A 26,549-nucleotide genomic window follows, 5' to 3' on the forward strand; every position below is an offset into this window, starting at 1 on the left:
ATATTTAAAATACATTCTAGAGAACACATTAAGGGCTTTTAAAAAAAATACATTGATTTCAGAAAGAGGAAGGGAGAGAGAACACCAATGATGAGTCATTGATCAGCTGCCTCCTGCACGCCCCCTGCTGGGGATCGAGCCCGCAACCCGGGCATGTCCCTGACTGGGAACCGTGATCTGGATCCTAGGTCGGTGCTCAGCCGCTGAGCCACGCAGGCCTGGCACCAACAGCCTCCGACCCAGAGCGGTAGAATCTCTAAATTTTGCCCTGTTGAGTTGGGCTCTGCAGCTTATTTACTTACCCACTGCATATATGTAGATTGTACTTTGAAATATCTTAGTGTCTTAGATTTCATATTCTTAGGAGGCGGTTACAATCTCACCACAGTTATTTTACATGGCAATAACAGCTTTATTGAGATGCAGTTTACATACTATCAACTTCACCCTTTTGAAGTGTCCCGTTGGGCCGGCGGGCGTGGCTCAGTGGTTGAGCTCGGACTCGGGAACCAGGTCACCTTCGAGTCCCGGTCAGGGCCCGTGCCCGGGTTGCGGGCTCGATCCCCAGCAGGGGGCGTGCAGGAGGCAGCCCACAAATGACTCATCGCCGGTGTTTCTCTCTCCCCCTCTCCCTCTCTGAAATCAATAACATTTTAGAAGAAAAAACAGTGTAGTTAAGTAGTTTTCCAGTGTACTCAGAGCGGTGATGCAGCCTCCACCGTTACTGAAATTGAGAACAGAAGGCGCTGCCTCAAGCTGCTGGAGGAGTCCCCTAGACCGGTCGGCGCCAGCACTTGGAGCGGCCCCGCTGCAAAGTGGAGGCGGAGCCTTCGCGAGGCCCTGACTGTCCCGGGTCCCCTCGGTAACGTGAGCGGGGCGGGACCGGACCCTGACGTCCCTGCTACCCCGGGCCCAGCCGGGAACGCCCCCGGGGGAGGGGGGCGAGCCTGGGCGGGGTCAGCGCCGCGGCTCCCGGGACCAGCCGAGCGGGAGTCGGGGAACCGGGAGCCGGAGGGACCGTGTGCGCATCCCCGCAGGAGCCCTGGAGCCGGGGAACCGACGACCGTAAGCGCCCGGAGCGCGTGGTGCGCAGCTTCGCGGGGCGCGCTCTCGGGGCGCTCAGGCGGGGCGGGCGTGCGCGCAGGGACCGCGGGGAGCGGGGGCCGCGGGCTGGGGACGCCGAGGGGCCGCGCCGTCCGCCCGGGGCTCCAGGAGGACTTGCGGACAGGCCTCCGCTCCCACTGTGTGCGCCGCCCTCCCTCGCCACCCGCACCCGCAGCTGCATCCCCGACGCGGGGGTCTCGGTGCCCGCGCCAGGCACTCGGCCGCCCCCTGGCTCCGAGGGCGCACGGGCAGGAAGAGGCCCGCGAGCCCCGCCGGCGGGCTCGGCTGCCAGGGCAGCGACTTCCGGGGCCCCTTGTCCGGCGGTCCCCGAGAGTAGTGATTCCAGGGGTGCGACGGGACCCCGCAGGGACCTGCACCGCTCGTCCCGAGTCCTCCCCCCGATGCGCTTTCTCGCCCACTCCCGCCTCCGCGTTCCCGTCGGGGTGGGCAGGCCAGCCCCTCGGCCCGGCCCAGCCCTGCCCCGGTGACAGAGGAAACTTGGCCTTGGGGTTATTAGAGTTCACGGTGCGATCAGGGTAAGGAAAGCACTGCGGACCCCGCGACCCGCCCTCACCCCGCAGCTATGGAATTGGGCTTCTGGCTCCTCACTTGGGGCCCCTTCTGCAGCCTTGGGGGTGGAAGGGGGCCTCTAGCAATGCTGTAATCCGAACTGTGACTCCCTTCTCCATAAAGCTGCGCCCCCTCTTCCCCTCCCATCCACAGTATAGCCTTCAGGCACCCCCAAACCTGTATCTACCCCTGGCGCCTGGGTGGACAGACATCCTCTCCAGAGACACGCCGACTCTGCCCTGGCAGCTCTGGGTAGGGTGAGGTAAGGGAACCTATGCATTTGACATCTCAGCTCCCAGTTGGTGCCTTTGCTCGGAGTTGGGGGCTGTTACGGGAAGTTGTTGGGGACGTTGGGACTTATGCCTATTTCTGTGCCACTGCGGCCTCCGAGTGGTTTAAAGTAAACATTTTCAGGAAACCCCACCCCCCACCCCACCCCCAGTGCCCCTGCTCCAGAAAGTACCATTGTCTCTGATGCCTTGGTTACTCCCTTTAGGGACTCTGGGCTTGGCGGGTGTTGTGGGGAACTTTCACTGGCCCCCCTGGGTCTGATCTGGCAAAAAGTTCTGGGGATGTTCAGGGAATAGTTTTTCTTTCCCAAACTTCCACTCCTACCAGGGCCATGTGATGGCTGCCTCCTGTTCCCCCAGGAGGTGGGGGCGGTGCTCAAGGGCTGCTCTCTGCCTGGGGCATGCATGGGGTTTGCAGTTATGTGGGGGAAAGATGGACAGTAAACAAATTTGTAAACTATTAAGTATGTCAGATGTGTGCCATGGAGAGCAATGAGCATTGCAGAGGGAAGGGGAGGGGACTGTCAGGTAAAAGAAGGCTCACTGCGTGGTGGCATTTGAACAATCCTGAGTAAGGGAGCAGCGAACTGCTCTGAGATGACAGTGCCCTAGGCGGAGGGAAAAGTGCAAAGGCCCTGTGGCAGGCGTGTGCCTGGCGTGGCAGAGCTTTATGTCTGTGTAGGCTGAGTGTGGGCCAGGCCACCACCAGTGTCCTCTAGCGTGTGACCCACTGGATCGAGTGAGAAAGGATGAACAATGACCTCCCTCAGGAAGGTGAAGGAGGTCATAGTTCATCTTTTCTCCTTTCTCGCCCAGCCTGAGAGTGGGAGGACTCCAAACTTTCTGCTCCCCCACAGTTCCGGGAAAGGAAAGACGCCCATGGGAAATAACTGCTCCGCAAGGCAGCCAGGGCGAACCTCAAAGCTGGCTGCTCCAATCCAGCCATCTGCGTGGGCCTGGCTCCCAGCTGTGCCTTAGTGCCCTGTTTGTACAGACCTGCGGGAGTGGATATCTATGGGGAGTGACTGAATGTCCTTGGGCAGAGGGATTTGTACAGAAAGAGCATCCAGCCACTGGAAGAAGTGGAGTGCCTCCCACAGTCTCCTCCTCTGGTGTCCTGGTTCGTGTCTGATGTCTAAACCCAGCCCCAGCTGGAGTCACAGAGAGCCCCCGTGTCACCAATGCCCAGTGCCCCTTCCGTCCACGTAAGAGCCCAACATGTCTGGGCTTAGTGGCTGTTTACCTGACACCTTGGCTCTTCCCTTCCAGCAGCCTGGCCAGGCCTAGGCATGCGAAGGCAAGAGCTGCCCAGACTCCATTTCTTCATTCCTCAGAGACATGGAACATAGCTGGGCTTATAAAATATGGAAGAGCTAAATGTGAGCTGCTCGCCACTTGGGGCTGGAGTGGGCACAGAGCAGGCATGTGGTGACTTGCGGGTCCTCTGGGATCTCCTGCTCAAAACCCACCTCCGATAGGGCCTAGACTCCATCAATAGTGCTTCATTCCTTTGCGAGGTAATACAAGGATGTGGAAAGAGAACTGGCATAGAAGGAAGACCCGGCTCATGTCCTAGCTCTGCCCTTCCTGTCACCCTCCCAGGGCCTCATCCATAAAATGATGAGGTTGGGCTCTCCAGTCTGCACGGTTCTGCAGCTCTGTGATGGTTCTGTGGTTAAGAAATCCAAAGGGATCTTCGGGAAAGGAATTACGCAGGCGGGGAGTGGTTAGTTTTGCTGGGGTCTGGGTGGGCCCTACAGTATATGCCAGGGCAGGTCCACCGAGGGCAGATTAAATAGAGTGAAGGTCCTGGCCCCAGGGTGCCAACCTCAGGCAGAGAGCAAGACCCCAGATGGAGGCCAAAGAGTCACTGCCCAGCCCAGCTGGCCTCCTGGGGTCACCTGTGGGTGGGCTGCCTGTGGTTACTCTTCGCCTAGGCCCGGAATCTAGAAGCAGAGGCTCCCGGGGCTGTGTGGGTTAGGTGGGGAGGCTGCAGCAGGGAGAAGGCACCTCAAGTGGGAACCAAAGCTTTGCCAAGGACCAGCTACCCCTTCCCTGAGGAGGGAGGAGCGGTGGGCACTCCGGGAACAGCTCCCTCTCACCAGGACGTAATGGTGTGACCCTACCCTTGGTTATACAGTTGACCCTTGAACAACGCAGATTTGAACTGGGCATGTCCACTTATACATGGATTTTCTTCAATAAATATATTGGAAGATTTTTTTGGAGATTTGCGACAATTTGAAAAAACTCGCAGACGAACCTTTAGATTTTCTTAATAACGTTTTCTTTTCTCTAGCTTACTTAGTGTAAGAATACTGTATATAACTCATATAACACAAAATATGTGTTAATGGACTGTTTATGTTATTGGTAAGGCTTCCGGTCAACAGTAGGTCATTAGTAGTTAAGTTTTGGGGGAGTCAAAAGTTACACGTGGGTTTTCGGCTGCACAGGGTGTCGGTGCCCCTAACCCCCCCACACTGTCCAAGGGTTAACTGTGTAACTAAACACACAGTTGTGCAAACCAAGTTCAAAGGGAAGCAGCCTCTTCTACCATCAAGGTCTGTTTACTTTCCTGAGGGGTCACAGTTCATGCTTTCTCACCCTGATAGTGCTATTTTTGCTCTCTAGTCTATGTCGCTCTTTCAGGAGGCCCGGGACCTGCAGTGGAGCCTTCATGCCCGCTGGTCCCCATGTCTGTCTTTGCTTGTGTCGCCTGGCGGCGGGCACTGTTAAAAGGAGCCAGTTCAGTGCATGGGGCGCAGCAAAGCCACACCAGTTGGGCTCCCAGGGCCTAAGTGCAAGTGCTGCATTAGCGGGCAAAGTGCTCCTCTCTCTGAGGAGTTCAGACACTTTCCAGAAGATTCTCTAGCTAACCCACAGAGGAGGACCACAGGCCTTGTCCCGGGTCAGGAACAGACATTTTTTCTGCCTTTAGCTTTGGGGAAGATAAATACACAGACTGACTGAGTGCAGATGTCTTCTTGGCTCTTACTAGCGGGGGTAACTCAAGCAAACTATTTAGCATCTCTGAGCTTCATTTTTAAATCTCTTTAAACCAGAAAAAACACCCCTCGCTTCTCAGGGTTATTGTAGTGCACGAGAGGATGTGTTTAGTGTTCCCAACCCGTGTCACAGTCCAGGACTTCTCTGCGCTTCCTCACAGGAGGCTGTGGTACCCAGACATATACTGATGTCCCCATGGGCCCATCTGGCTGGCTGTCGCCGGGCTGTGGCCTGCTGTGAGCTGTGAGGGCTGCAGAGAGCCAGCCACCAGGAGCAGGAGGTCTAAGTGTCCCTGTGTGGCGTCAGAGAGCCATGCAGGCTCCTCAGAGAGACCGGGGAGTGGGCTCCACCCTTCCCCAAGGGCCACCACCTCGGTTGTCCCTGCGTGGCTCAGCCTATTTCCCTGTGGAATGAGTGACCTTTGCTACATTGAGTGGAACTGGAGACACTTGGACTTTTTGGAAAGTAAGAGAAATAGTTGGGTTCCAGTGCTATGCCCATGTTTAACCCTGTAGTGACAAGGGCGGCTCAGGAAGTCTGACTCTCGCCAGCTGTGGGGAGAAGAGATACTTGCCCGCTTTCTGGTTTTTCTGCCTGTGGACACAGCTGTCCCTGTGAGGAGGCGGGAGAGGCAGGCCCAGCCACTAGGTCGGGGAAAGGAAAGCGGCCCCCCACCCTCCCCTGGTCTGTGCCTCCTTCCCAGAGGGGCAGGGCTGTTCCCAAAGTCATGGCGATGCTCGGTCAAGATGGCACATCTTCATTTCATAGTGGCCCCAGGACCTTGGATTGAATGCCAGGAGTATTTTTAGCTTTTTGTGACTTACTCCTTTGTGCAAACTAGACATTGCCGCAAGCACTTGAACCCCACCAAGATACCCACAACCCAGAACATTCCTCGGAGCCCTGACCCTGGTCTTCAAGGCGCTTCCACATGAAGCGCCCGGCCCAGGCAGGAAAGTGGCTCTGAGCCAGGGCCCAGCCAACAGCGGGCTCCTGTTACACACTATTGAGGAAGCTTCCAGATGGGGAGCGCACTGTTCAGAACTAGCCGACCTGGGGAGAGGAGGGAGGAGCAGCGTGGTTAATGGTGGGAAAGGAATCAAACAGGCATATTATATGGCCCACTCCTATTTTCCCCTGAAATAGGAGCCTCTCTACTCAGGATTGCCAAGTATTAAAATTCCGCAGGAGGGAATGCATTTTCCTCACAGGCGGTGAACTGCGTTCCACTCGAGTTGTGTTCTCCAGTAACTGAGAACCATGGAAAACCTGACAGCTCTTATTGTCAATGGCAGAGCATGAGCTGGAACAGGAGCTTCACACGAAACTCCCCGAGATGACCACATGAACCTTCTGGGTGGGGACAGCCTGGTCCCTCCTTGCATTATACAACTTAAAGCTGGAAGGCGTGTAAATGAGTTTGGGGGCGCACCAGCTCAGGAGGCCGCCGTGCCCTCTCTAAAGGTGCTCAGCGCCGGCCAGCCCAACCGCTTGTCCCAGGTCCTCTCCTTGTCCCAGGCCATCCTTTCCCACGCTTCTGCCTTCCTGCCTCCTAACTTCCCATCTTGGTTCAGGTAGCACTTGCTCAGAGAAGGTTCCCCATCCTACAGATGGGGACACTGAGGCCTGGAGAAGTGGAGTGAGTCACTGGCCTAAGGTTACGAGGCTGGCGAGTGGCTCCTGACTCCCTGAATGTTTCCATCGGGCCAGCAGTCACAAATGATATTCTATCAACACAGGCATGCAGAGAGTCAGGGGGACAGAGGGAGGCCCTCCAAGGCAGGTGGCGATGTCCCTTCCCTCACTGGAGCAGAGACCAGGGCTCCCCCAAGAAGGCTGCCCCCTCACGCTGTTTTTACTTCTTTCACACCCCTTTCTTTTGGCTTTTAAACCACACTCCTTTTTCCCTGGTGCTGGCACTAGCCCATGCTCCCAGGGCTTGGCTCCCAGTCTGCAGGGAGATAAACAAGACTCTAGTCGGTGCAGAGCGTTCTGCTCAGCCCAGATGGCCTGCACGCAGCCTCGCCCATCCTGAGTCCCCGATGGGCCACTGGGGTTGAGGGGGAATGGCTGTGCATGGAGAGGCTGGCAGAATGCTGGGCTGTGCGGGTCAGGGAGTACCCCCCCAAAATCCCCCCATCCATGGTGGGCCAGCCTGCCACCCAGAGTGATCTCTGCTCCAGTGAGTGAGCCTGGGAGTTTGGGGACTAGTTCTGGGAAGCTCCTGAGAGACCCAGGGTTTGGGCAGCTCAACAGTATGTTGGCATTGGTGGCAGGAATGTCCCATTCTGTGTGGCCTTGGCAGGCTGGTCTGGGATGGAGGGGAGGCCGTCTGTTTTTCCCCTAACTGGATGTTCATTTCGCCTTCCCCAGGGAGGAGAGACAAGACTGGACAGGGCAGGGGGGTGCCTAGGCCTGAGGAAGCACACAGACCCCCTAAGCCCACCTTTCTCTCTGGCCTGGCATCCTAGGGGCGCGAGATACCATCATTTCCCCCTCTGTCCCTCTTCCCCCCAGTTTCTGCCCAGGCAGGCTTCCCCCAGAAGGCGCTTGAGGTTCTCAAGCTCATGTGAGTCTGAGTCACCGTCGGGGAAACAGCGCAGGGCAGCGGGAGGATTCTCACAAGCGTGACAGAGTTGGGCCTTTCCGCAGGCTCAGGGCTGTGGCCGCCCTCGCAGCTCCCCGTGGCCTGCAATGCACTTGGCCCGAGGCTGGGTGCATGGTAAGCGCCGAGCTGGAGGGTGCAGGTAACTTTCTGTGATTTTAGAAGCATTTTCTGACTGTGAGGGTCTCCCCACCCACCGGGGTCTGCAGGGAGTCTCCCAGGGCAGGCTGGCAGACCCCCATTGTGTTCAGCAGGATCCTGAGTCTGGTCTTCATCTCTTTTGATCCAAAACCCTGACATGTGCAGTGCACTTGGGATACTGGCTCTCCCGTCTTTTGGGGAGAAACTTGCCATAGTGCCAGATGCCACCTGCTCAACCTTCCTGCACCTCATGGTCCATCTCTACACACTAGGCTGAAAAATAAGCCATATACAGGGGTGGGCAAAAGGAGGTTTACAGTTGTGAATGCCCCAAATACAGACTTTATTTTTGTATTATTATTTATTAATTATTGTATTGTTTATTTGTATCACAACTATAAACCTAATTTTTCCTGCCCCTGTATAATTCCTCAAGGAGCACCAGCCATATTTTTTTCAAAAGTTCTGACAATTTACACACTGTCATTGAAACCGCTTTTGAATTCATTTGTTCATTCAACCAATATTTACTGAGGCACTGGGGATACTCAGGGGAGCCAAAGCAACATGGTCTCTACCGTCAAGGAGCTGACTTCCAGTGGGGGAGGCCAATATCAGGGACATAATCACACAAATGTGACGGTGACGGGGCCAGGAATGAGAGGGACGCTTGATCTGACATCTGAAGGGTGACCACACAACACAGGAGGGAACATGGTGAGACACAGCCCTGGAAGAACATGCGAGTGGGGGCTGCAGCCTGGGGGAGGGGAGAGGTGGGCAGGTGAGGGCCAGTGTTGCTTTGTCCCAAGGGCAGCAGGAAGTTACTTAAGGTTTTTAACAGGGGGAGTGACATTTCCAAGAGGACATTCTGGCTGCAGAGCATGTTGGAGGGGGCACAGCAGGTGTGAGCAGACCGCGCAGGAGGCTTTGCTGTGATCCAGGGAGAGACCACAGGAACCTGGGTGGGGTTGAACTCAAGGTATATTTTGGAGGTAGAGCTGCCAGAAGTTGTTGATTGATTGGCTGGGGGTGGAATGAGGCAGAGAGGGTTTCCAGGGGCTTGGGTTTGGGGCTTGGCATTTGGGAAGTCAGTGCATGGCTACTGTGAGAGGGAACTCCAGAAAAAGGCCAAGTTTAGGACACAGGATCACAGTGCGAGTTCAGGTGCATTGGAGGAGGTTCTGAGACACGCAGGTGGCCGATCTATTCGAGTCTGAAGCTCGGAGGTGTAGGTTAGAGACGCACCTCTGTCACCTGTACAGACGTAGCAGCAGGAGGCCCGTGCACAGAAAGCGTGGCCCCGTTTGGACACAGGCTCTCTGGCAGCTCCTGTTTCTCTGGCAGCCTCGCCAGCTTTGTTTACTGGCTGTCACACTGTCGCTAGGCCTCTGGCCCTCAGAGGATCACACGTCTCTGCATTAACTTCTGTCCCAGGGGCTTCTTGGCCGCTGGAAAGTCACGCAGCAGAATAAAAGAAAAGGTCACGCAGCAGGCGTCCTGGCCGCAGCTGCCTGAGTGTGTTTTGTGCAGCTCAGGTGCTGAGAGGGCGGCTGACTCACTGTTGAAGTGGAATCACAGGGTCTGTCACCATTATGGTTTTTCGTATTTTAAAAAATGCATAATTACTTTGTTTTTTAGTAGATAGCGCATGCATTTGGTAAAAGAGATGATTTTTTTTTTTAAGGTGCAAAAGCCTATCCCATGGAAGTCGATTCCCTCCTTGCAGACGGGCACTGTTGGTGGGTGTCTGGTGCATCTGAGGGACAGTCCTCAGCGTGGATGCGTGTCCTCTGGCGCCCATTAATTCTACACATTTTTCTGCACCGTGCTTTTTCCACTTAACTGTATATCATAGAGATCTGTCCACAGGGGCTTGTAGATTTACCCTTTTCACCTTCTAAATAGTCTTCACTGCAGGAATATGTCGCTGCTTTTTTCCCCTGTCCCCCATGGGTGAACGCTGCAATTGTTTTGAATCTCCTGCTTTTACAAAAGAAGAAAAAAAGGCAGCAGATATTCTTATACTACCTATATCATTTTATGTAAATGTAAATTTAGTGTTTGGGGAGGATACGTTCCTAGAACTAGAATTGCTGGGTCAAAGGCTATCTGTATGTTGCATTTTGACAGGAGTCACAAAATTGCTTTTCATCCAGTTTTTTATTTAAAGAAGAGGTCTGAATACTGAGTGCCAGGTGGGAAAACACCCTTTTCTGTCCTCAGCAGGGATGGCTCCGTCCTTGACACCACCTCTCCGAGGGGCCACCCACTGCATTGCATCCGCGCTTTGAGAACATGCCTTTTATGTGGCTGGGTCAGCAGGAATGTATTTATTATAAAGTGTTTTGAAGGTGGACCATTAATAGAGCACTGAAAAACTTGAAGACCAAGCATTTATTCTTGAGAGTCTGTCCACTGGGAGACTTGATATATTTTCTTTTCGCCCTGACATTCTCAGTTAGTTAGGATTATGTTAGGCATTAGCTAATAGAAAACTCAAAATAACAGTGGCTTAAGTAATATAGAAGTTTATTCTTCTGTCATCCAAAGGAAGATTGGGAGTAAATAGTCCAGGGCTGGGCTGGTGGCTCCGTGGTGAATCCAAACTCCTTCTTTCTTTCTCCACCATCATTCTAGCCAGGACTCCCATCCTCAAGGTCACTTCATGGTCCAAAAGGCTCCCAGAGTCCAGCCATCATGTTTACATCCCAGAAAGCATGAGGAGGAAGGGGGAGGGCAAAGGGTACCTGCTTCCCAACTGAGTCAGGGTCCTTTCCATAGTCTTCCACTCACGTGTGGGCTGTGCACTGGACAACCTTAGAGAATGCCACTGCCACCTTTAAAAAAAAAAAAGTCCAGCTGATGTGGCTCAGCAGTTGAGCATTGACCTAGGATCCAGGAGATCGGGGTTCGATTCCTGGTCAGGGCACATGCCAGGGTTTCGGGCTCGATCCCCAGCAGGGGGCGTGCAGGAGGCAGCCGATCATTGATGTTTCTATCTCTCTCTCTCTCTCCCTTCCTCTCTCTGAAATCAATAAAGATATATATATATATATTTTTAAATGTAGGTTATAATAAAGAATAGAAAGTGTTTATTTGAGCAAAGGAGGAACTGCAATTCAGGGCACAGATTCATGTAACAACCTAAACTGTGCTCCAAAAGAAACAAAGAAAGGGTTCATAAAAAACAAAAACGTAAGAGCTGCTCTCATTTCGGTGCTCCATGCGAATGAAGGATGGTGGCTGGCTCCGCTGGGATTGGTTAAGTCCTTTCTGTAAATAGAGGATGCTGGCTGTCAAAATGGACTGGTTGCTCTCAAGATGAATGCAGATGGTCTGGTGACCATGATAAGCAGAAGGTAGAGTCCTTATATGTCTGTGTAGCAATCATGGATCCAGGATGTTAGCTGTTCAGACTTGAGCTGAATTTAGCAATAGGTCAGCAACTTAACAATAGTTCCATGAGCTGAGACATGAGACATGCATAGGCCCCATTTCCTCAGGGACCTCCTGACTCCACTGTGACTCTCTTAGCAATGCTTATTCCATTTTATTTTCTCCATTATCACCATTCACATCATCAACATCATGGATTTATATTTTTATTTACAACTACTTTCTAGCAGATGGCAGGGAGGTGTCTTGTAACAAAAGCAGAATATTAGGTTAATTTTCGGACAGTACTTTGAGGAATGGCTGCTTTTCCTAATCCACACAAAGATCATGTCTGGGCTCTGCCTCAAATACACTTACAGCTTTTTGTCATCACCTAACCGCTTTGTCATACTGAGCTGCAAGGAAGGCCAAGAAATGTAGTGTTTAAGCTGGGCTTCTCCAACTAAAAAATTCCATTGCTAAGAAGGAAAGGGAAAACATAGCTGGAAGTCTGCCACGCTATCTCAGGCCGATGGCATGTTTGCTGGAGCGGTCAGCTCAGTGAGGGCAGCTGGGGTAGACTGTTGAGTTTTGCATAATCTGCTGTCCAGGGCATCTTTTCCCCACTGAACCGTGAAATGCTCAAATTCCCCAAGTATACTTTGTTCGTTTACTTACCCCTCTTAGCATGCAATTTACATATTACTTGAATTGCAAACACAGTTTCTAAATTAAAACTCCTGGGTCAGGTCCATCATGATGAAGTAATAATTTATAAAAGAGATAAGGTAGGGGCTCCTTTCAGCTAATACAGAAATAGATGAAACAGCTGCACTCCACAAAGTTCATAACTGTCAACTCTTACACTGGACCTGGATGTAGGTTCTTGCAGTTTTTCACCTACACCAAGCACTCGCTTCCCTTCTCCCATGCCTTTGCACATGCTCTCTTTTCTCCCTGGATTTGTCCCCATGTCACCATTATTTTCTGCCTGGTCAACTCCTATTCATTCTTAAAAACCCCGCTCAGTGACCCCCTCCTCCGTGAAACCTCTGTGGCCAATATAACTGCTCCTGCTTCTGTTCCATCCGTGTACAGTCCTGCACCCCTTAACGACAGACACATTCTGAGAAACGAGTTATCAGGCGATTTCTTCATTGTGCAAACATCACAGAGCACACTTACACAAACCTAAATAGTATTTCTACGAGGCTACACGCATGTGGCTGTACAAAACAATACAAGATCAAATAAAGCACACAAACATGATGCAGTCAGGAGATGCAGTAAACGAGGCGGGACGAGATGTGTGAGGCTGCTGCGGGTGTAACAGCACTCTGTTTTACAGCAAGACTTTTTTAAATAAGTAGAGTACACTCTAAGAAAATAAAAAGTATAGTATAGTAAATACAGAAGCTAGTAACGTGGTCATTTATTACCATTATCAAGTATTATGTACCATACTACTATGGGCCAGAGCAGTAAGATTGTTTATACTGTGACTACCACTAACGCGTGAGTCATGCATTGTGCTATGAGGACACGAGGGGACAGGAATTTTTCAGCTCCATTATAATCTTATGGGATCACTGTCCTTCACGAGGTCTGTCGTTGACTGAAACATCGTTACGTGGCACATGGTTGTACACATATCGTATCGATCGCGAGAAGGGTATTATTTGTTCGTCTACTCACCCTAGTAGAGTTGAACTGCTGCAGGTAGAGGGCTCTGTCTTACTCCTGTGTCTGCAAGGAACCCAAATCATAGTCACACGCAGTATTTGCTGAACAACCAACCCGCTGGCCCAAAACCAAATTTATACTTACTTTGCTAAGGCACAGATCCAAATCCTTTATTTACTTCAAAAAACAAATGACTCCTTGATACTTTACAGGCCAAATTCAAATTTTAGACAAAGAGTTCACTTGAGCTTTTAACTGTCAATCTTAAAACGAATCATGTGTTTTAAAACTTGTATTTTTGCTCCAAGCATAACAGAAATATTATGCTCAGTTACGAAAATTATGTGCCTTTTATTGGTGCCAGAAAACAAAGTACCGATTTTATTCGGCCTCCTATATTTAAATTTTTCCTTTGTAAGTCAGACCCAGAAAGACAAAAGTAAACTAATAAATTGCTCCACTTGCAGCATTTGTCACTGCCCAACAGTTTACATTTAGTCGGTCTTTTAAGGGTCACGGTCATCACATTGCTCAACTATTCAACTTGAACTCATTCCCAATTTTTTTTTCCAGGTTTCATAAATGCATGCCCAGAACTTGACCTCACTATAGAATTGGGGGAATTAAACTGTATATAATCGCATTTTATTGTAGTCTATTGCTCATCAGGTTTCCCTCTAAGCTCACCTCTGATAACTAAATGACCACTGCGGTCGAGTTAAGTGTGTTATATTAAAAAAACAAAAAACACTAGGCTGCTTTACAACAAAAACTACATTTTCCTTACTAGGTAAGCTGATCATTTTTGTAGAAAGGGTATTGTGGCTCTAAGACAAAAATGCTTTTCATTCAGAAAGGCTTCCCTTCCCCACCACCCACCCCCTCAGCAAAATATTTAGTCACTAGTCTGAAAAGTGCACTACAAAACAAAACAATCTAATTGGATAAAATGTATTTCAGGAACTTCTGGGATGGATCAATTAAGCTCTAATTTCAGGTGCTAGCATAACAAAGCAGGCACTCTCATTTTGTATTGTATTACTTCTGAATTTTTCATAGTGTCTTCTAAGAGGTGATATTTTGAAGTGATTAGAATATTTTCTACACCAGCAGGAGCTGATCACACGGGAAGAGATAAATATAGTTCTCCTTAGAAACCTGGAGGCTTAGCAAACAGAATCCTGCCCCCTAATGCTGAGAATATAATTTCTCTGGGCAGATAGGAAAGAAGAGCTGAGCCAACCCCCAGGGACATGTCTGGCAAAAGGCTGATAGCCAAAGATGTACGTGGCCTGTGCTGTCCTTCACCCTCCCACGTCAGTCCTTGAGGGGGACATACAGGAAGGATAGCAGACCACAGGTGTCCACGCCATGCACCTTCTTACTTCCAGCCTGCTAATGCACACAGACTGTGGTGGGGTTCAGGGACATGGGCTACATAATCTAACAGGCAGAGTCCCTCTGGGGTCTCTTCCAGCACAGAGATCCCACACAGCAATAAGGGATTTGGTGTAGCACCTGCTTTGAACCAGGCAATCTTCACAAACAAGGTCATAGATGCTCAGCGATTTGGTGATTTGCCCAAAGCCACTCAATTCGTAAATGGTAGAGCTGGGCTTTGAACTACTTGAACAAGGAAGCGAGCTAGAAGCTCCCTTTTTGTCAACTCCAAGGTGATCCAGTTCTTAAAGTCAAAGGTAGTCAGACTTGCTGTTTGGGGAGGGGGCAGTCCCATGGAAGTGGGGTTCTACAGGTAAGCCAGGATGGCTTCTCAAAAGGTAACACCCAGGCGGGCTGACCATGTTTCCCCAAACTCACAAGGTATTTGCATAATACTTGATGTACGGTGGAAACAGATATAGATAACAGGTCCCCAGAGGACCCAATGGTTAGGTCTGACTTCTGAATCAGTAGGTCTCATTGAATAAAGGATCAGAACCCAGGTGGGTTGCCACAGTTGAGGGGCAGCATATAGGCAGTGGGGAGGCCTGTTGACCATGGCCACCCCAGGCTCATAAGGGAGCATCCCTGTGGTGACTGCTCAGTGCACCCCTGAACTTTGTCAGTGCACCTGCCCAAGCCTCGTTCCTCAGATCTCTCTTTTGTAGGTTGCACACAGATCTGTGTGCATATTGTAATCACTGGGAAACCTTAAAATACATGAGTGCTTGGGTGCCAGCCCCTACCACCAAAGGAAAACACCATTCTGATGTCTCTCAACATAGATTCGCTTCGCTTGTCTTTGTCCTGTATTTAATGGAATCCTGTGGTATGTGCTCCTTGGCTCCGCACTGTCTGTGGGATCATCCAAGTCATCGTGTCTGGCTGTAGATCATTCATTCTTGTTCTATGGTAATTCCATTGTGTGGACATGTCGCAATCTGTGGTGAATGGCCATTTGGGTTGTTTCTAGTTTTTGGCTCCTGTGACTAGTGCTGCAATGAACACTCTCGTTTGTGACTTTGGGTAAACACATTGACACCCTTTGGTTGCGTCTAGACCTAGGAGTGAGTTGCTAAGTCATAGAGTTTGTATATGTCCAGTTTTGGTAGATGCTGCCAAACAGTTTTCCAGAGTGGTTGTATGAAAGACTTCCATTACGTGTTTTTTTTGTTTTTTGGGGTTTTTTAAAAATATACCTTTATTGATTTCAGAGAGGAAAGGAGAGAGACAGAGAGACAGAAACATCAATGCTGAGAGTCACTGATCGGCTGCCTCCTGCACGTCCCCAACTGGGGATCGGGCCCACAACCCGGGCATGTGCCCTGACCGGGAATCGAACCCCGATCTCCTGGATCCTAGGCCGACGCTCAACCGCTGAGCCTCGCCCGGCTGGGATCCCATGACCGTTTGATTTACCCTAGCCTCTCTCTAGGACTGTTACCTAGATTCCAGTTTTGAGGGCATCCTCCATATACTCCCTGCCACCTTAAAGGTAAATGTCTTACTTGAGACTTCCAGGGGCAGGACTGCAGTCCACCAGCCTCCCGGCTTCAAGTGTGTTGTTTCACTGACATTGAGCACCTGTGTTTGCAGAGCACTGCGCTCGGGGCAATGTGGAGACAGAAGAAATAGAAGGTGGCATTCTAGCTGGAGGGAGGGAAGGCTGGGAAAGGCTCACAGGGAAGGTGGTTTGGAAGGCACAGCGGCGCTGCTCAACTTCTTGCTGTGGGCTGCTGGAGGCCGTGAGGGCAGTGGGAAGACCCTTGGGCCCAGGCTAGCCAACAAGTCCTGCTGACCTTGAGCAGTCATTTGATCTCCCTAAACCTCAGCACACTCTCCTTGTCGTGACGGGCTTGGCTATTACAGTATTAGTTCCGTGATTTATGGGCCATCTTTTATAAACAAGGCATGATGGGGATTTAGGGCTAAAGAGAGAGATCGGCGGTAATACAGTCACAGTAGGAGACTTTAACACCCCACTGACATCAATAGATAGATCTTCTAGACAGAAAATCATCAAGAAAGCAGTGGCTTTAAATGACACACTACACCAAATGGATTAAATTGATATTTTCAGAGCACTTCGCCCCAAAGCAGCAGAATATACATTCTTTTCAAGGATGTCAGTAGACATATGAAAAGATGCTCAATATCACTAACCATCAGAGAACTGCAAATTAAAACCACAATGGGATATCACCTCACACCTGTCAGAACGGCTATCACCAATAAATCCACAAACAAGTGCTGGCGAGGGTGTGGAGGAAAGGGAACCCTTGTGCACTGCTGGTGGGGACACAGACTGGTGCAGTCACTATGGAAAACAGTATGGAGGCTCCTCAAAAAATTAAAAATGGAACTGCCTTATGACCCAGCGATTCCACTTCTGGGTATATATCTGAAGACACAATGGATGCAGAGTCCAAGAGGCCACCCTTCCCCAGAGGATCATAACCAAGAGGGCAGTTTGGTATCAAGCCTTCCACATGGGACCAACTCACCAGTCTGCAGGCAGAGAGAGGCTCTGTGGTTGTCTACTCACCTGTTACCTTGGAAACGGCGTTTTTTCTTTGCCTTTCTTCTTGATCCTGTAAAAGAGCCAGGGTTCCTCCCACCTCGGGCCCAAGTGTTCATTCAACAACTGTTGGTGGGCTCCCTGCATCTGCCAGAGCTGGGCTTGGTGCTTGCTGGGATACCTTGGGGAGGAAAACAGATGGACCAGCCTTCTTAGAGTTTACAGTGCAGTCTAGAACAAGGGTTCTCCGAGCGTGGCCCCCACATTAGCAGCAGCAGCGTCACCTGGGAACTTGTTAGACATGCTAATTCTCCAGCCCTGCTCCAGAGCCCTTGAATCAGAAACTCGGTTTAACAAGCTCCCCAGGTGATTCTAACACATGCTAAAGTTGAATCACTGATCTACAGCATGGGTCCTCAACAGAAGGCGGCCCACCCCACACATACACCCTGGGAACATTTGGCAGCGTCTGGAGACATGTTTGGTTGTCACAACCGGGGGTACTATTGGCTTCTAGTGGGTAGAGGCCAGGGATGCTGTTAAATACCCTGCAATGCACAGTGAAGAATTACCCCGTTCAAAATATCAGTTGTGCTGCGGTTGAGAAACCCAGCCCCAGAGGAGACAGAGTAGAGGGCGGGGAGTGCAGTGACCCTTTTCTCCCTTTATTCCAGATGTGTCACAACCTGGGGCAAGGCACTTCCCCCCAAGCCCGCCTCAGTTTCCCCAGCTATGAAGTGAAGGGGTTGGACTGGAGGTTGCTGAGTCCCTTCCCAGCTTGGGTGTTCCCTGGCTCCAACCAAGCGACTGGCCTGCCCCCTGGAGGTTGGGCCGATGCAGCCCAGTTCCTCTTGGGTGCCAAGTGGCAGAGAGAGAGAGGCCTTGGGCTGGGAAGGGGTCTGTCACCTGCGTGGTGCCACCCCGTCCCCAACCCAGGCTGCTGCTATCAGAGTCAACTGGCCTTGGGTTTCCGTGAACAGCCCCTTCTCCCCACTGGGGGCCACGTCTGCTTCCACCGGCCCCACGCCGAGGAGCCCACCCTAGGGAGCAAAGGGCCCCCAGCTGGTCCCGCGCACTCACCGGCTCTGGGCAGGGGGCGGGCAGGCGGCGCGGCGCCCCCTCTCCTGCGCCTCAAACCTCCGCTTCTCACACTCTGAGTAGCAGCCCCGGCCGGGGGGGTGCGGAGGCGGCGGGGCAGCGGCGGGCCCCGGACCCTCGGCCCCCGCGGTGGGCGGGGCGGTTCTCACGCCCGACCCTGGAGCGCGGGGGCGGGGTTACACCAAGCTTCCGCGCTCTGATTGGTCGAGCCCCGAGGCCCCGCCTCTTCTCGGGCTGGCTGACCCACCACCTCTTTCCCCATTGAACTGCTGCTCCGCTGGGCCAGGAAGGGGAGGGTCTTGTTTAAGACTTCTTTCTTTTGAATTTTTTTTTTTTTTAGATATGTATTTTTAGAGGTGAATTTTTTTTTTTAGATGTGTACTTTTTTTAGATGTGAATTTTTTTTTAGATGTGTATTTTTTTTTTAATGTGTATTTTTTTTTAGATGTGTATTTTTTATTTTTAGATGTGTTTTTTGTTTTTTTTTAGATGGGTATTTTTTAAAGGCGTGCAGGCCTGGGAGGAAGGCTTGAGTAGAGTCTGGTCGAGGCTCGTCTGGCTCTGGGATTGGAGACTAAAAACATGCACGGAGGGAAAATGGGGTGGCGGGGAAGGGGCCGGGCGCATCCGAGAGGCAGGGAATGAGCTCCCTGGCTGCAGGTTCTAATCCTCACAACTGCCGGGGGACTTGGGGCAACACCCTGGCCGGCCCTGATTTTTGCCTTCAATGCATGAAAAGGAAAGTCAATTTTGATGAATTTTAGCTCCTTACTGGGTGGATTTGCATGGACTGTGGTTCAGCGCATCACATCCCTGGCAGAGGCAGTCAGCGCCTGTTACAGCGGGTTAACCTAGAACACCTTACTTTGTGTGCATTTAATACCCGCTATTAAATAATAAAGAGGGGCGCCCTGGCCGGGTGGCTCACTTAGCTGGAGCATTGTCCCAAACACCAAAAGGCTGCGGGTTAGATTCTGGTCATGGGCACCAAGGGCAGTACCTGGGTTGCAGGTTCGATACCCGGCCCCAGTCAGGGTGCAGCCAATCAATGTCCCTCTCACATTGATGCTTCTCTTTCCCTCCCTTCCACTATCTCTAAAAAAAAAAAAAAAAATTCACTGGAAAAAATATCCTTAGGGTGAGGATTATGAAAAAAAAAAAAAAAGAAATGCAGCTCCCACACCCAGGGCTGTGTAGGAGCCAACTCAGGTTCATATTGTCTCAATTTGATGAATGAATTTCATAGCTCAGAAGGATTGTGGGTGATTTTTGTTGCTGTTTCTGTTGTTTTCCAATTTTTCTGTACTATGCTTATTTTTTTAGGTCAAAAGTACATATAACCAGGGGTTGGGTGGGAGAGGTCAGGAGTACGGCGTCTCTGGCCAGGGCTCAGGGCTCAAGGCCTGGCTGGGTGGTCTCGGTGGCTGACGGACTTTCCCCTCTGCAGGAGTCATGTGGCTGGAAATTCTCCTCGCCTCGGTGCTGGGCTTCGTCATCTACTGGTTCGTCTCCCGAGACAAGGAGGAAACGCTGCCACTTGGAGACGGGTGGTGGGGGCCTGGGGAGAGGCCCGCAGCCCAGGAGGAAGATGAGAGCATCCGCCCTTTCAAGGTGGAAACATCCGATGAGGAGATCAACGTAAGGCCCCTCTTTCGGGGCAGGGCCCCCTTCTGTGGTTTCCTTGAGACTGGGGTCGGGCCTTCAGCTGGGACTGGGGAGGGGATGGGGCTTGGGAAATGGCCCCTTCTTGGGAGCACCCAGGTGAGAGAGGGGGTGCCAGCTCGACCCAGTTTCATGCATGGGAAGTCACAGAAAGCAGCTGTCTTGCCTCCTTTGTGCCCTACCTGAAACCTGGGAAAGGAGCTTATAGGAGAAAGCAAGTGGGTTGTCGTCAGGTCCTGGGCGTGGTGACAAAAATGCAAAGCACAGAGAACCTGCTGCAGGGCCAAGCAGGGGTTAAGCACCTACTGTGTGTCAGCCACTCGTGGTCCCATTCAGTCCCTGCAGTAATCCAGTAGGGCGAGGTCTATTGTTCTCAGCTCACAGATGGAGAAACAGCAGCTCAGAGAGGCAAAGAGATTCATCCAAGGTGATGGAGATGATGCACAGGATTTGGCCTCAGATCTGCCCGACTCCAGAGCCTGTGTCGTCCTCCACACAGGGCTGGAGTCAGAAAGGATGTGACTGTGGGATGGGCTGATCCCAGAGGCAGGCTTCAGCAGCTCCAGGAGGGTAGGTGGGACCTGGGATGTCCCCGCCTATTGCTTTTCTTCTGTGGGTATTGGAGCACCTACTGTGTGCAGGCACTCTGCTGGGTACGCGGAAGACAGATTCTTCCCTCACATAGCTCATAGCTCTTGAGAAAAGAAATGTGCACAGAGAAAAGTTAACTAAAAGACCAGTGGCCTCCTCACCGCCTCCAGCTTTGCCTTGGCTGGAATGCAGTGTCTGGTGGCTGCAGGGTTTGCTGTCTTCTGGAAACAAACTTTCTCTGTGCTCTGCCCCACCCACCCCTCTCCCCTTGGGGTCCTGCATTTTGCTCCAGGATTTATACCGAAGGATCGAAAAGGCTCGTTTAACTCCACCGCTGGAGGACAGCCGCTTCCACTACGGTTTCAACTCCAACTGTCTCAAGAAAATCCTCTCCTACTGGCAGAATGAATTTGACTGGAGGAAGCAGGTGGAGGTTCTCAACAGATACCCTCACTTCAAGACTAAGATCGAAGGTACATTTCCAAAACACCAGCTGGAGGGGGCGCGGATGCCACAGGAATGGCCTTCTCAGGCCCCGGACGTGACCTAGACAAAGCTGGGGAACCCCAGAATCCAGCACTTTATCTTAAAAAAAATTTCTCCACTTACAAAAATAAAGTTATACATTTAATATGTGTAGAAAATATGCATGTAAGCCCAGCCAGTGTGGCTGAGCGGTTGAGCATTGACCTATGATCCAGAAGATCAAGGTTCCATTCCCAGTCAGGGCACATGCCCAGGTTCCAGGCTTGATCCCCAGTAGTGGGCTTGCAGGAGGCAGCCGATCAATGACTCTCATCATTGATGTTTCTCTCTCTCTCACCTTCTCCCTTCTTCTCTCTGAAATCAATAAAGACATATTTTTTAAAAAGAAAATATGCATTTAAAATGCATTTAATAGTGTAGAAAAATTAGAAAATACATGCAACACAAAAAATTAAATGAGCCCTGGCTGGTGTGCTCAATAGTTAGAGCATTGGCACCCACACTGAAGGGTCTCAGGTTCAATTCCAGGTCAAGGGCTCATACCTGGGATGCAGGTTTGATCCAATCAATTTGTCTCTCACATCAATGTTATTACTGTTATTACTGCGATCAATACCATGGCGGTGGGGAGCTAAGGTGGCAGCACCCACTGCCTGAGCTCCGGAGGGTGCAGAGCCTAACCAGATACCCTGAGGGCTGTGACTGCAGCGTCCCCACCTGCAGGGCCCTCTCCCCCTTGTCCCCCATCCTGATTGCTCTGTCCCCCCAGGGCTGGACATCCACTTCATTCACGTGAAGCCCCCCGAGCTGCCCTCCGGCCGCACTGCGAAGCCCTTGCTGATGGTGCATGGCTGGCCCGGCTGCTTCTACGAGTTTTATAAGATCATCCCGCTCCTGACTGACCCCAAGAACCACGGCCTGAGCGACGAGCACATTTTTGAAGTCATCTGCCCTTCCATCCCCGGCTATGGCTTCTCAGAAGCATCCTCCAAGAAGGGTAGGCCGTGGACCTGCCCCCACCTCACCTGGTGGAGCCAGGTTTCCCCACCAGGCTCTCCTTCTGGTGGAATGAGGCAGGGAGTCAGCTGGGCCAGCTTCCTTCAGAACTTGAGTCATGACTCCCAGAGTCAAGGTCACGACTGTTCAGTGCTGGCCTAGGGGCCTGGACTGTAGTGATCTGAGGAGCTCCCCACTCAGAGACAGGCCATGGACTGTTCCAGGCCAGCAGGCTGACCAAGTCCCACACCATGTGGGCCCACAGGAGCTCACCTGGCTGGCCTGAGCCCACCTGTCCACTCCCTGTCCACCAAGGCAGGCATCGGGCACCCCACCTTCGGGCCCCAGGATTCCCTCTCTCCTCCTGAGCTGCTCTTACCTAGCCTGGGGCACCGGGGGGTGGGGGGGGAGGATTTCATAGGACACAGGAAACCCAAGGAATGAAATCTCCATGACTCTGTTCTCGTTCCCCCTTACAACCAGGCTTGAATTCGGTGGCCACAGCCAGGATCTTTTATAAGCTGATGCTGCGGCTGGGCTTCCAGGAATTCTACACTCAAGGTGGGGACTGGGGGTCCCTGATCTGCACCAACATAGCCCAGCTGGTGCCCAGGTGAGGGTCACTTTCCGGTGTGTGTGTGTGTGCATGCGTGTGTGTGCACAGCATCTACAGGTTGGACATCTGTGCAGCATGGCAGGGTTGTTCACACTGGACCCCGCCTGGACATGGTATTGGAGCCTTGGAGCGTCCTCTTGCTTGGATGCCTGTGAGCTCAGGGGAGAGGAAGGAGGTTCCCTGGTGGTCAGCTCTACCTGGGGCACTTGACATGGATCCACCTTCCATTTGGTGTCACACAGGGTTGGTGACTCTGGGCCAGATGCCTGGGCAGAAATGGCCAGTTAGAGGAGGGGAAGGTCAGGGAGTAGACCTTTCTAATGGACCAAACCTTGGGAGAGACTAGACTGGAACTTTCTAGAAACTTTGGATTTTCTTATCGATCTGCCCCTTCACCTCCTGTGACCACCCCAAAGGGACAGATGCTGAAGGGGGCTGGTCCTGGTGTCCGCTTCCTCCTCTCTTCCCTCCCCTTCCCTGGACACCAGCGAGCCTCACCTGGCCCCTCTCTGTCATCAGCCACGTGAAAGGCCTGCACTTGAACATGGTCTTCGTGGTAAGACATTTCTACACCCTGATCCTTTTCCTGGGACCGCGTTTCCAGAAGCTTTTTGGCTTCACCGAGAGGGACATCGAGCTCATGTACCCCTTGAAGGAGAAGATTTTCTACAGCCTGATGAGGGAGAGCGGGTACATGCATATCCAGTCCACCAAGCCGGACACCGTGGGTGAGTGACCGGGGAGGTGGCCCAGCCCGTGGGCTCCTCCACCAGGGGCAGGGGAGGCGGTTTCCATCCATTCCACTCGGGAAGGCTCCCAGCCCCGGGAGGCCTCGCCTACCCTCGGGAACACTGCTCACAGGTGACAGCTGCTTTGAGGAACTCGGCTCTTTCAACCCTTAAGCTGCATTTTTCCATAGGAGTGAGTTGAGGCATGGCCCATCGAACTCCCAGACATTTCCATTTAGCGGATTTCATATTCCTAGTGGCTTTGGCCCCCTGATCCCTCCCACCCCTGAGGGATGGAGAGGGGTAGGGGGAGGCTTGGTCCCTCTGGGACTGTGGTGGCAGAGGAGGGGGTGCCCCAGGGCCCAGAGTGGGGATCCCCATGACAGCAGGGGAGGGCCCAGCAACTGTTTCTGCCACCAGGGTCCTGTTAAAAGATTATTAAAAAAAAAAAAAGACGGAAACATTTAAAAAGATAAAATCATACAAATATAAAATGAACACACATCAAAGATTTTACTTAACTCATTAATTAATAAAAGAACTGGCAGAATGTAAACAAAACAGCTCAAAGGCAATTAGGCTAATTGAATGGGCTAATAGATGCAAACAATCAAAATCCACATAATGTAAATCTCCGTTTGCCTTTCAATGAGCAGGAATCGCTTGCATAAGTTTACAGAGCTATAAAACAGCTCGAAGACAAGGGAAGAGGGGACCCCTGTAGAGTCATATAACCCTGGAAGGGTCCACTAGATGGCTCCCTGAATCCCACTCAGCACCCAGGAATAGTTTTGCTCTTTTCAAAGTCTTTTATAATGTTCAGGACAGTCCCGTGCTCCACACACATTAGGCAGTTCATGAAAATAGCAGCACTTCATAAAACCAGTGTTTTCCCTTTGGTTATAAAAGTAATCCACGCTCATTTTCAAAAAATTGAAAGATGTGAACAGCACAAAACAGAAACGACAGTCACCTGTCACCTCTCGTCCCTCCCTAGCTCCTCTGTCCCCAGCCATCACAAGAACTTGCTAACGTTTTTGGGTGATGAATTTTCACAAGTGGAACAGTCCATATAACCAGACACACAACATGACCCACCAGCCTGGAAGCCCCACCGCCCTCTTCCAGACACTGTCTCCCCCAGCCCTCCAGGGTAACACCCTCCTGACCTGAGTCTGGATTCATATATATTTCTCATTTGGGATCTCACACAAAACCAGAGTCATGGACCCCTCTGCTTGAAAGAAGCAATGGGGAGGTATTACCCCTTTTATCAGACATGAGGATCCCGTGGCGAGGGCTAAAGAAGTGGGGTGCTCTTCACGACAGAGCTGTGCCCCACCACAGGCTCTCTGGCACCGCTCTGTTAGGCCTGCACACACCTCGGCCCTGCCGGCCAGCTCCCTGGTCCCAGGCCTGAGTCCCTCTCGCCTCTTGCCATCCCAGGCTGTGCCCTGAACGACTCTCCCGTGGGACTGGCTGCCTACATCCTAGAGAAGTTTTCCACCTGGACCAACTCAGAGTTCCGAGACCTGGAGGATGGCGGCCTGGAGAGGTGAGACCTGGGTACCTCTCCTGCCAGCAGCATCTTCCTCACTCTTCACTCTCTTCTCCGTCTTCACTGGGTGGAGACACCAAGCCCCCCAAGTCGGAATCCAGCTGAGAAGGCCATGGGGGAAGCAGCTGCTCCATGGACTTGGACTTCCTCAAAGGCAGGGAAGGCAGGAAGCTGGGGGTGGGCACTGAGGGTTGAGACCCTCTCAGGAGGTGTCAGATGAAACTCGCGAGCACCTCCCCAGAGGGTCTCAACCCACAACTCTTGTTTGTGGTACCACTGTGCCTGGAACTGAGGGTGGCCTCCTGCTTTCCCAGGAAGTTCTCCCTGGATGACCTGCTGACTATCATCATGATCTACTGGACAACGGGCACCATCGCCTCCTCCCAGCGCTTCTACAAGGAAAACACGGGAAAAGACTTTACGGCCGACAAGCACCAACGGTGAGCCTGCCCCTGGGGAGCGGCCCTCCAAGGCGGGGAGCAGGGGGAGGACTTGGTCTTGAACTCAAGGGAGAGCATTCTTTTTTTTTTAAATACAGTGCTGATTTCTTTTTTTCTATTTTTATTGATTTCAGAGAGGAAGGGAGAGAGAGAGAAACATCAATGATGAGAGAGTCATTGATCGGCTGCCTCCTGCACGCCCCCTACTGGGGATCGAGCGTGCAACCCGGGAATGTGCCCTGACCGGGAATCGAACCTCGATCTCCTGGATCGTGAGTTGATGCTCAACCACTGAGCCACACTGGGCTCAAGGAGAGCATTCAATGGCAGGAAATACAGCCTGGCCTGCGGGCTGCACTGGGTGTGTGGGATGAGAGTAGAAGTTAAAGGTCGGGGGTATTCAGAGAAATCCCTCGGCCTTTAGAATTTGCTCCCAAAGGGAACCCCGGGCTCCCCAGGGCAAGGATGCTGGCCTGGTGGCACTGACAGTGCTGGGACTTTCGCATCCATCACCCTTTCCTAATCTCATATGAAGACCCTCAGGACAGCAAAAGCAAAGGGGAACAAAGGTGGGAAGTGACACTGTCCCATCCCACTTTCGAGACTGGGCAGCTCTTCCAGAAAAGACGGTTCTTAGTGGGTTGGAATCAAGGGGGGTGGCTTATCACACACACACACAGTCCCCTAAAGCCCCTGCTATGGGGGGACAGGCTGCCAGGCCACAGCGTGCCCCCTCAGTGGGATCTCTGTCTCTTCCAGGATGAAGGTCTATGTGCCCACAGGCTTTGCTGCCTTCCCTTGTGAGTTAATTCACGTCCCAGAGAAGTGGGTGAAGTTCAAGTACCCGAAACTCCTCTCCTACTCCTACATGGCCCGTGGGGGCCACTTTTCTGCCTTTGAGGAGCCAGAGCTGCTCGCCCAAGACATCTGCAAGTTTGTGGGGCTGGTGGAGCGGCAGTGACGCCTCAGAGGCAGCCCCTGCCCCTTGGTGGCAGGCTCCCTCGCTGACACCTGCCCACCTGCCCTTTTTCCTGGAAGTCGCCAGTCTCCCACTGCCAGCTCCCTGCCAGGGAGGCGGCCTCCATCTCTTCTGGGTGAAGAAACCCTTTTCTGGGTAATGAGTTTGCTTCGGTCCCCTACCCATCCCAGGACTCCCACACTCACGCCTCCACGCGTACTCCCTCACACATGTGTTACGCAACATTGCTTTGATAATAAATGATTTTACTCTTAAAGAGTTGCTGGAACCCAGTGACATGCATGTGTCCTGACCCCACTTGGGTTCCCCTTCCTGCAGAGCCGGCAGGTCTGCAGCCTGGGTTGGGGAGGGCAGGACAGGCCTGCTGGGGGCACCAGGACACGGCTCTATCCCCTTCTGGTGCCCAGGGCAGCTCAGGGCAGAGGCCAAGGGGCTGAGTGACCTCACAGGTGCCCCAGATGCAGCCTGGCCCCGCCCATCCCTGGGGATTGAGGCGCCTCCCTGGCTCTGCCCACCACCCTTGCCCACCTGTGACTCTGACGCCCCCTGGAGGCAGTAGGGAGGCGGTGTCTCCAGCAAGTGCCCAAAGTTGTCTCTCAGCACCGGATCCCATGGGGGAGAAAAGGCAAGGGACTGCCTGTCCTTCCTACCAGGATC

The 26,549-nt window shown here is 52.1% G+C and overlaps 2 protein-coding genes across 11 annotated transcripts in view; one reads left to right on the forward strand and one right to left on the reverse strand.

Moving 5' to 3' along the window:
- ENAH (ENAH actin regulator) overlaps positions 1-18,002 on the reverse strand; it is a 168,902-nt gene extending 150,900 nt beyond the window's left edge. For 7 of the 9 annotated variants that reach the window (XM_081124245.1, XM_081124248.1, XM_081124242.1 and 4 more), the window contains exons 1-3: positions 17,819-17,995; positions 16,766-16,919; positions 12,793-12,843 (exon numbers count right to left, since the gene is read on the reverse strand). In XM_081124245.1, the coding sequence (XP_080980371.1) occupies positions 12,793-12,843; positions 16,766-16,857 (143 nt within the window). In that variant the 5' untranslated portion in view covers positions 16,858-16,919; positions 17,819-17,995. Of the gene's footprint in view, positions 1-12,792; positions 12,844-16,765; positions 16,920-17,818 lie in introns of all 9 variants that reach the window. The other 2 variants (XM_081124240.1, XM_081124247.1) reach the window with 2 other exon arrangements.
- Positions 870-26,148, forward strand: EPHX1 (epoxide hydrolase 1). 2 transcript variants are annotated; one of them, XM_081124257.1, is made up of 9 exons: positions 870-1,065; positions 19,284-19,474; positions 20,382-20,562; positions 21,345-21,572; positions 22,055-22,184; positions 22,707-22,915; positions 24,362-24,470; positions 24,788-24,913; positions 25,673-26,148. In XM_081124257.1, exons 2-9 carry the CDS (start codon positions 19,289-19,291, stop codon positions 25,872-25,874), a joined length of 1,371 nt encoding a protein of 456 aa, XP_080980383.1. In that variant the 5' UTR covers positions 870-1,065; positions 19,284-19,288; the 3' UTR covers positions 25,875-26,148. The 2 variants fall into 2 exon arrangements, with proteins under 2 accessions (XP_080980383.1, XP_080980384.1); XM_081124258.1 differs by having other exon boundaries at positions 931-1,085.
- The last annotated feature ends 401 nt before the right edge of the window (positions 26,149-26,549 follow it).

Source organism: Miniopterus schreibersii (genome assembly GCF_964146895.1).
Source record: "Miniopterus schreibersii genome assembly, chromosome: 21".
Lineage (NCBI taxonomy): Eukaryota > Metazoa > Chordata > Mammalia > Chiroptera > Miniopteridae > Miniopterus > Miniopterus schreibersii.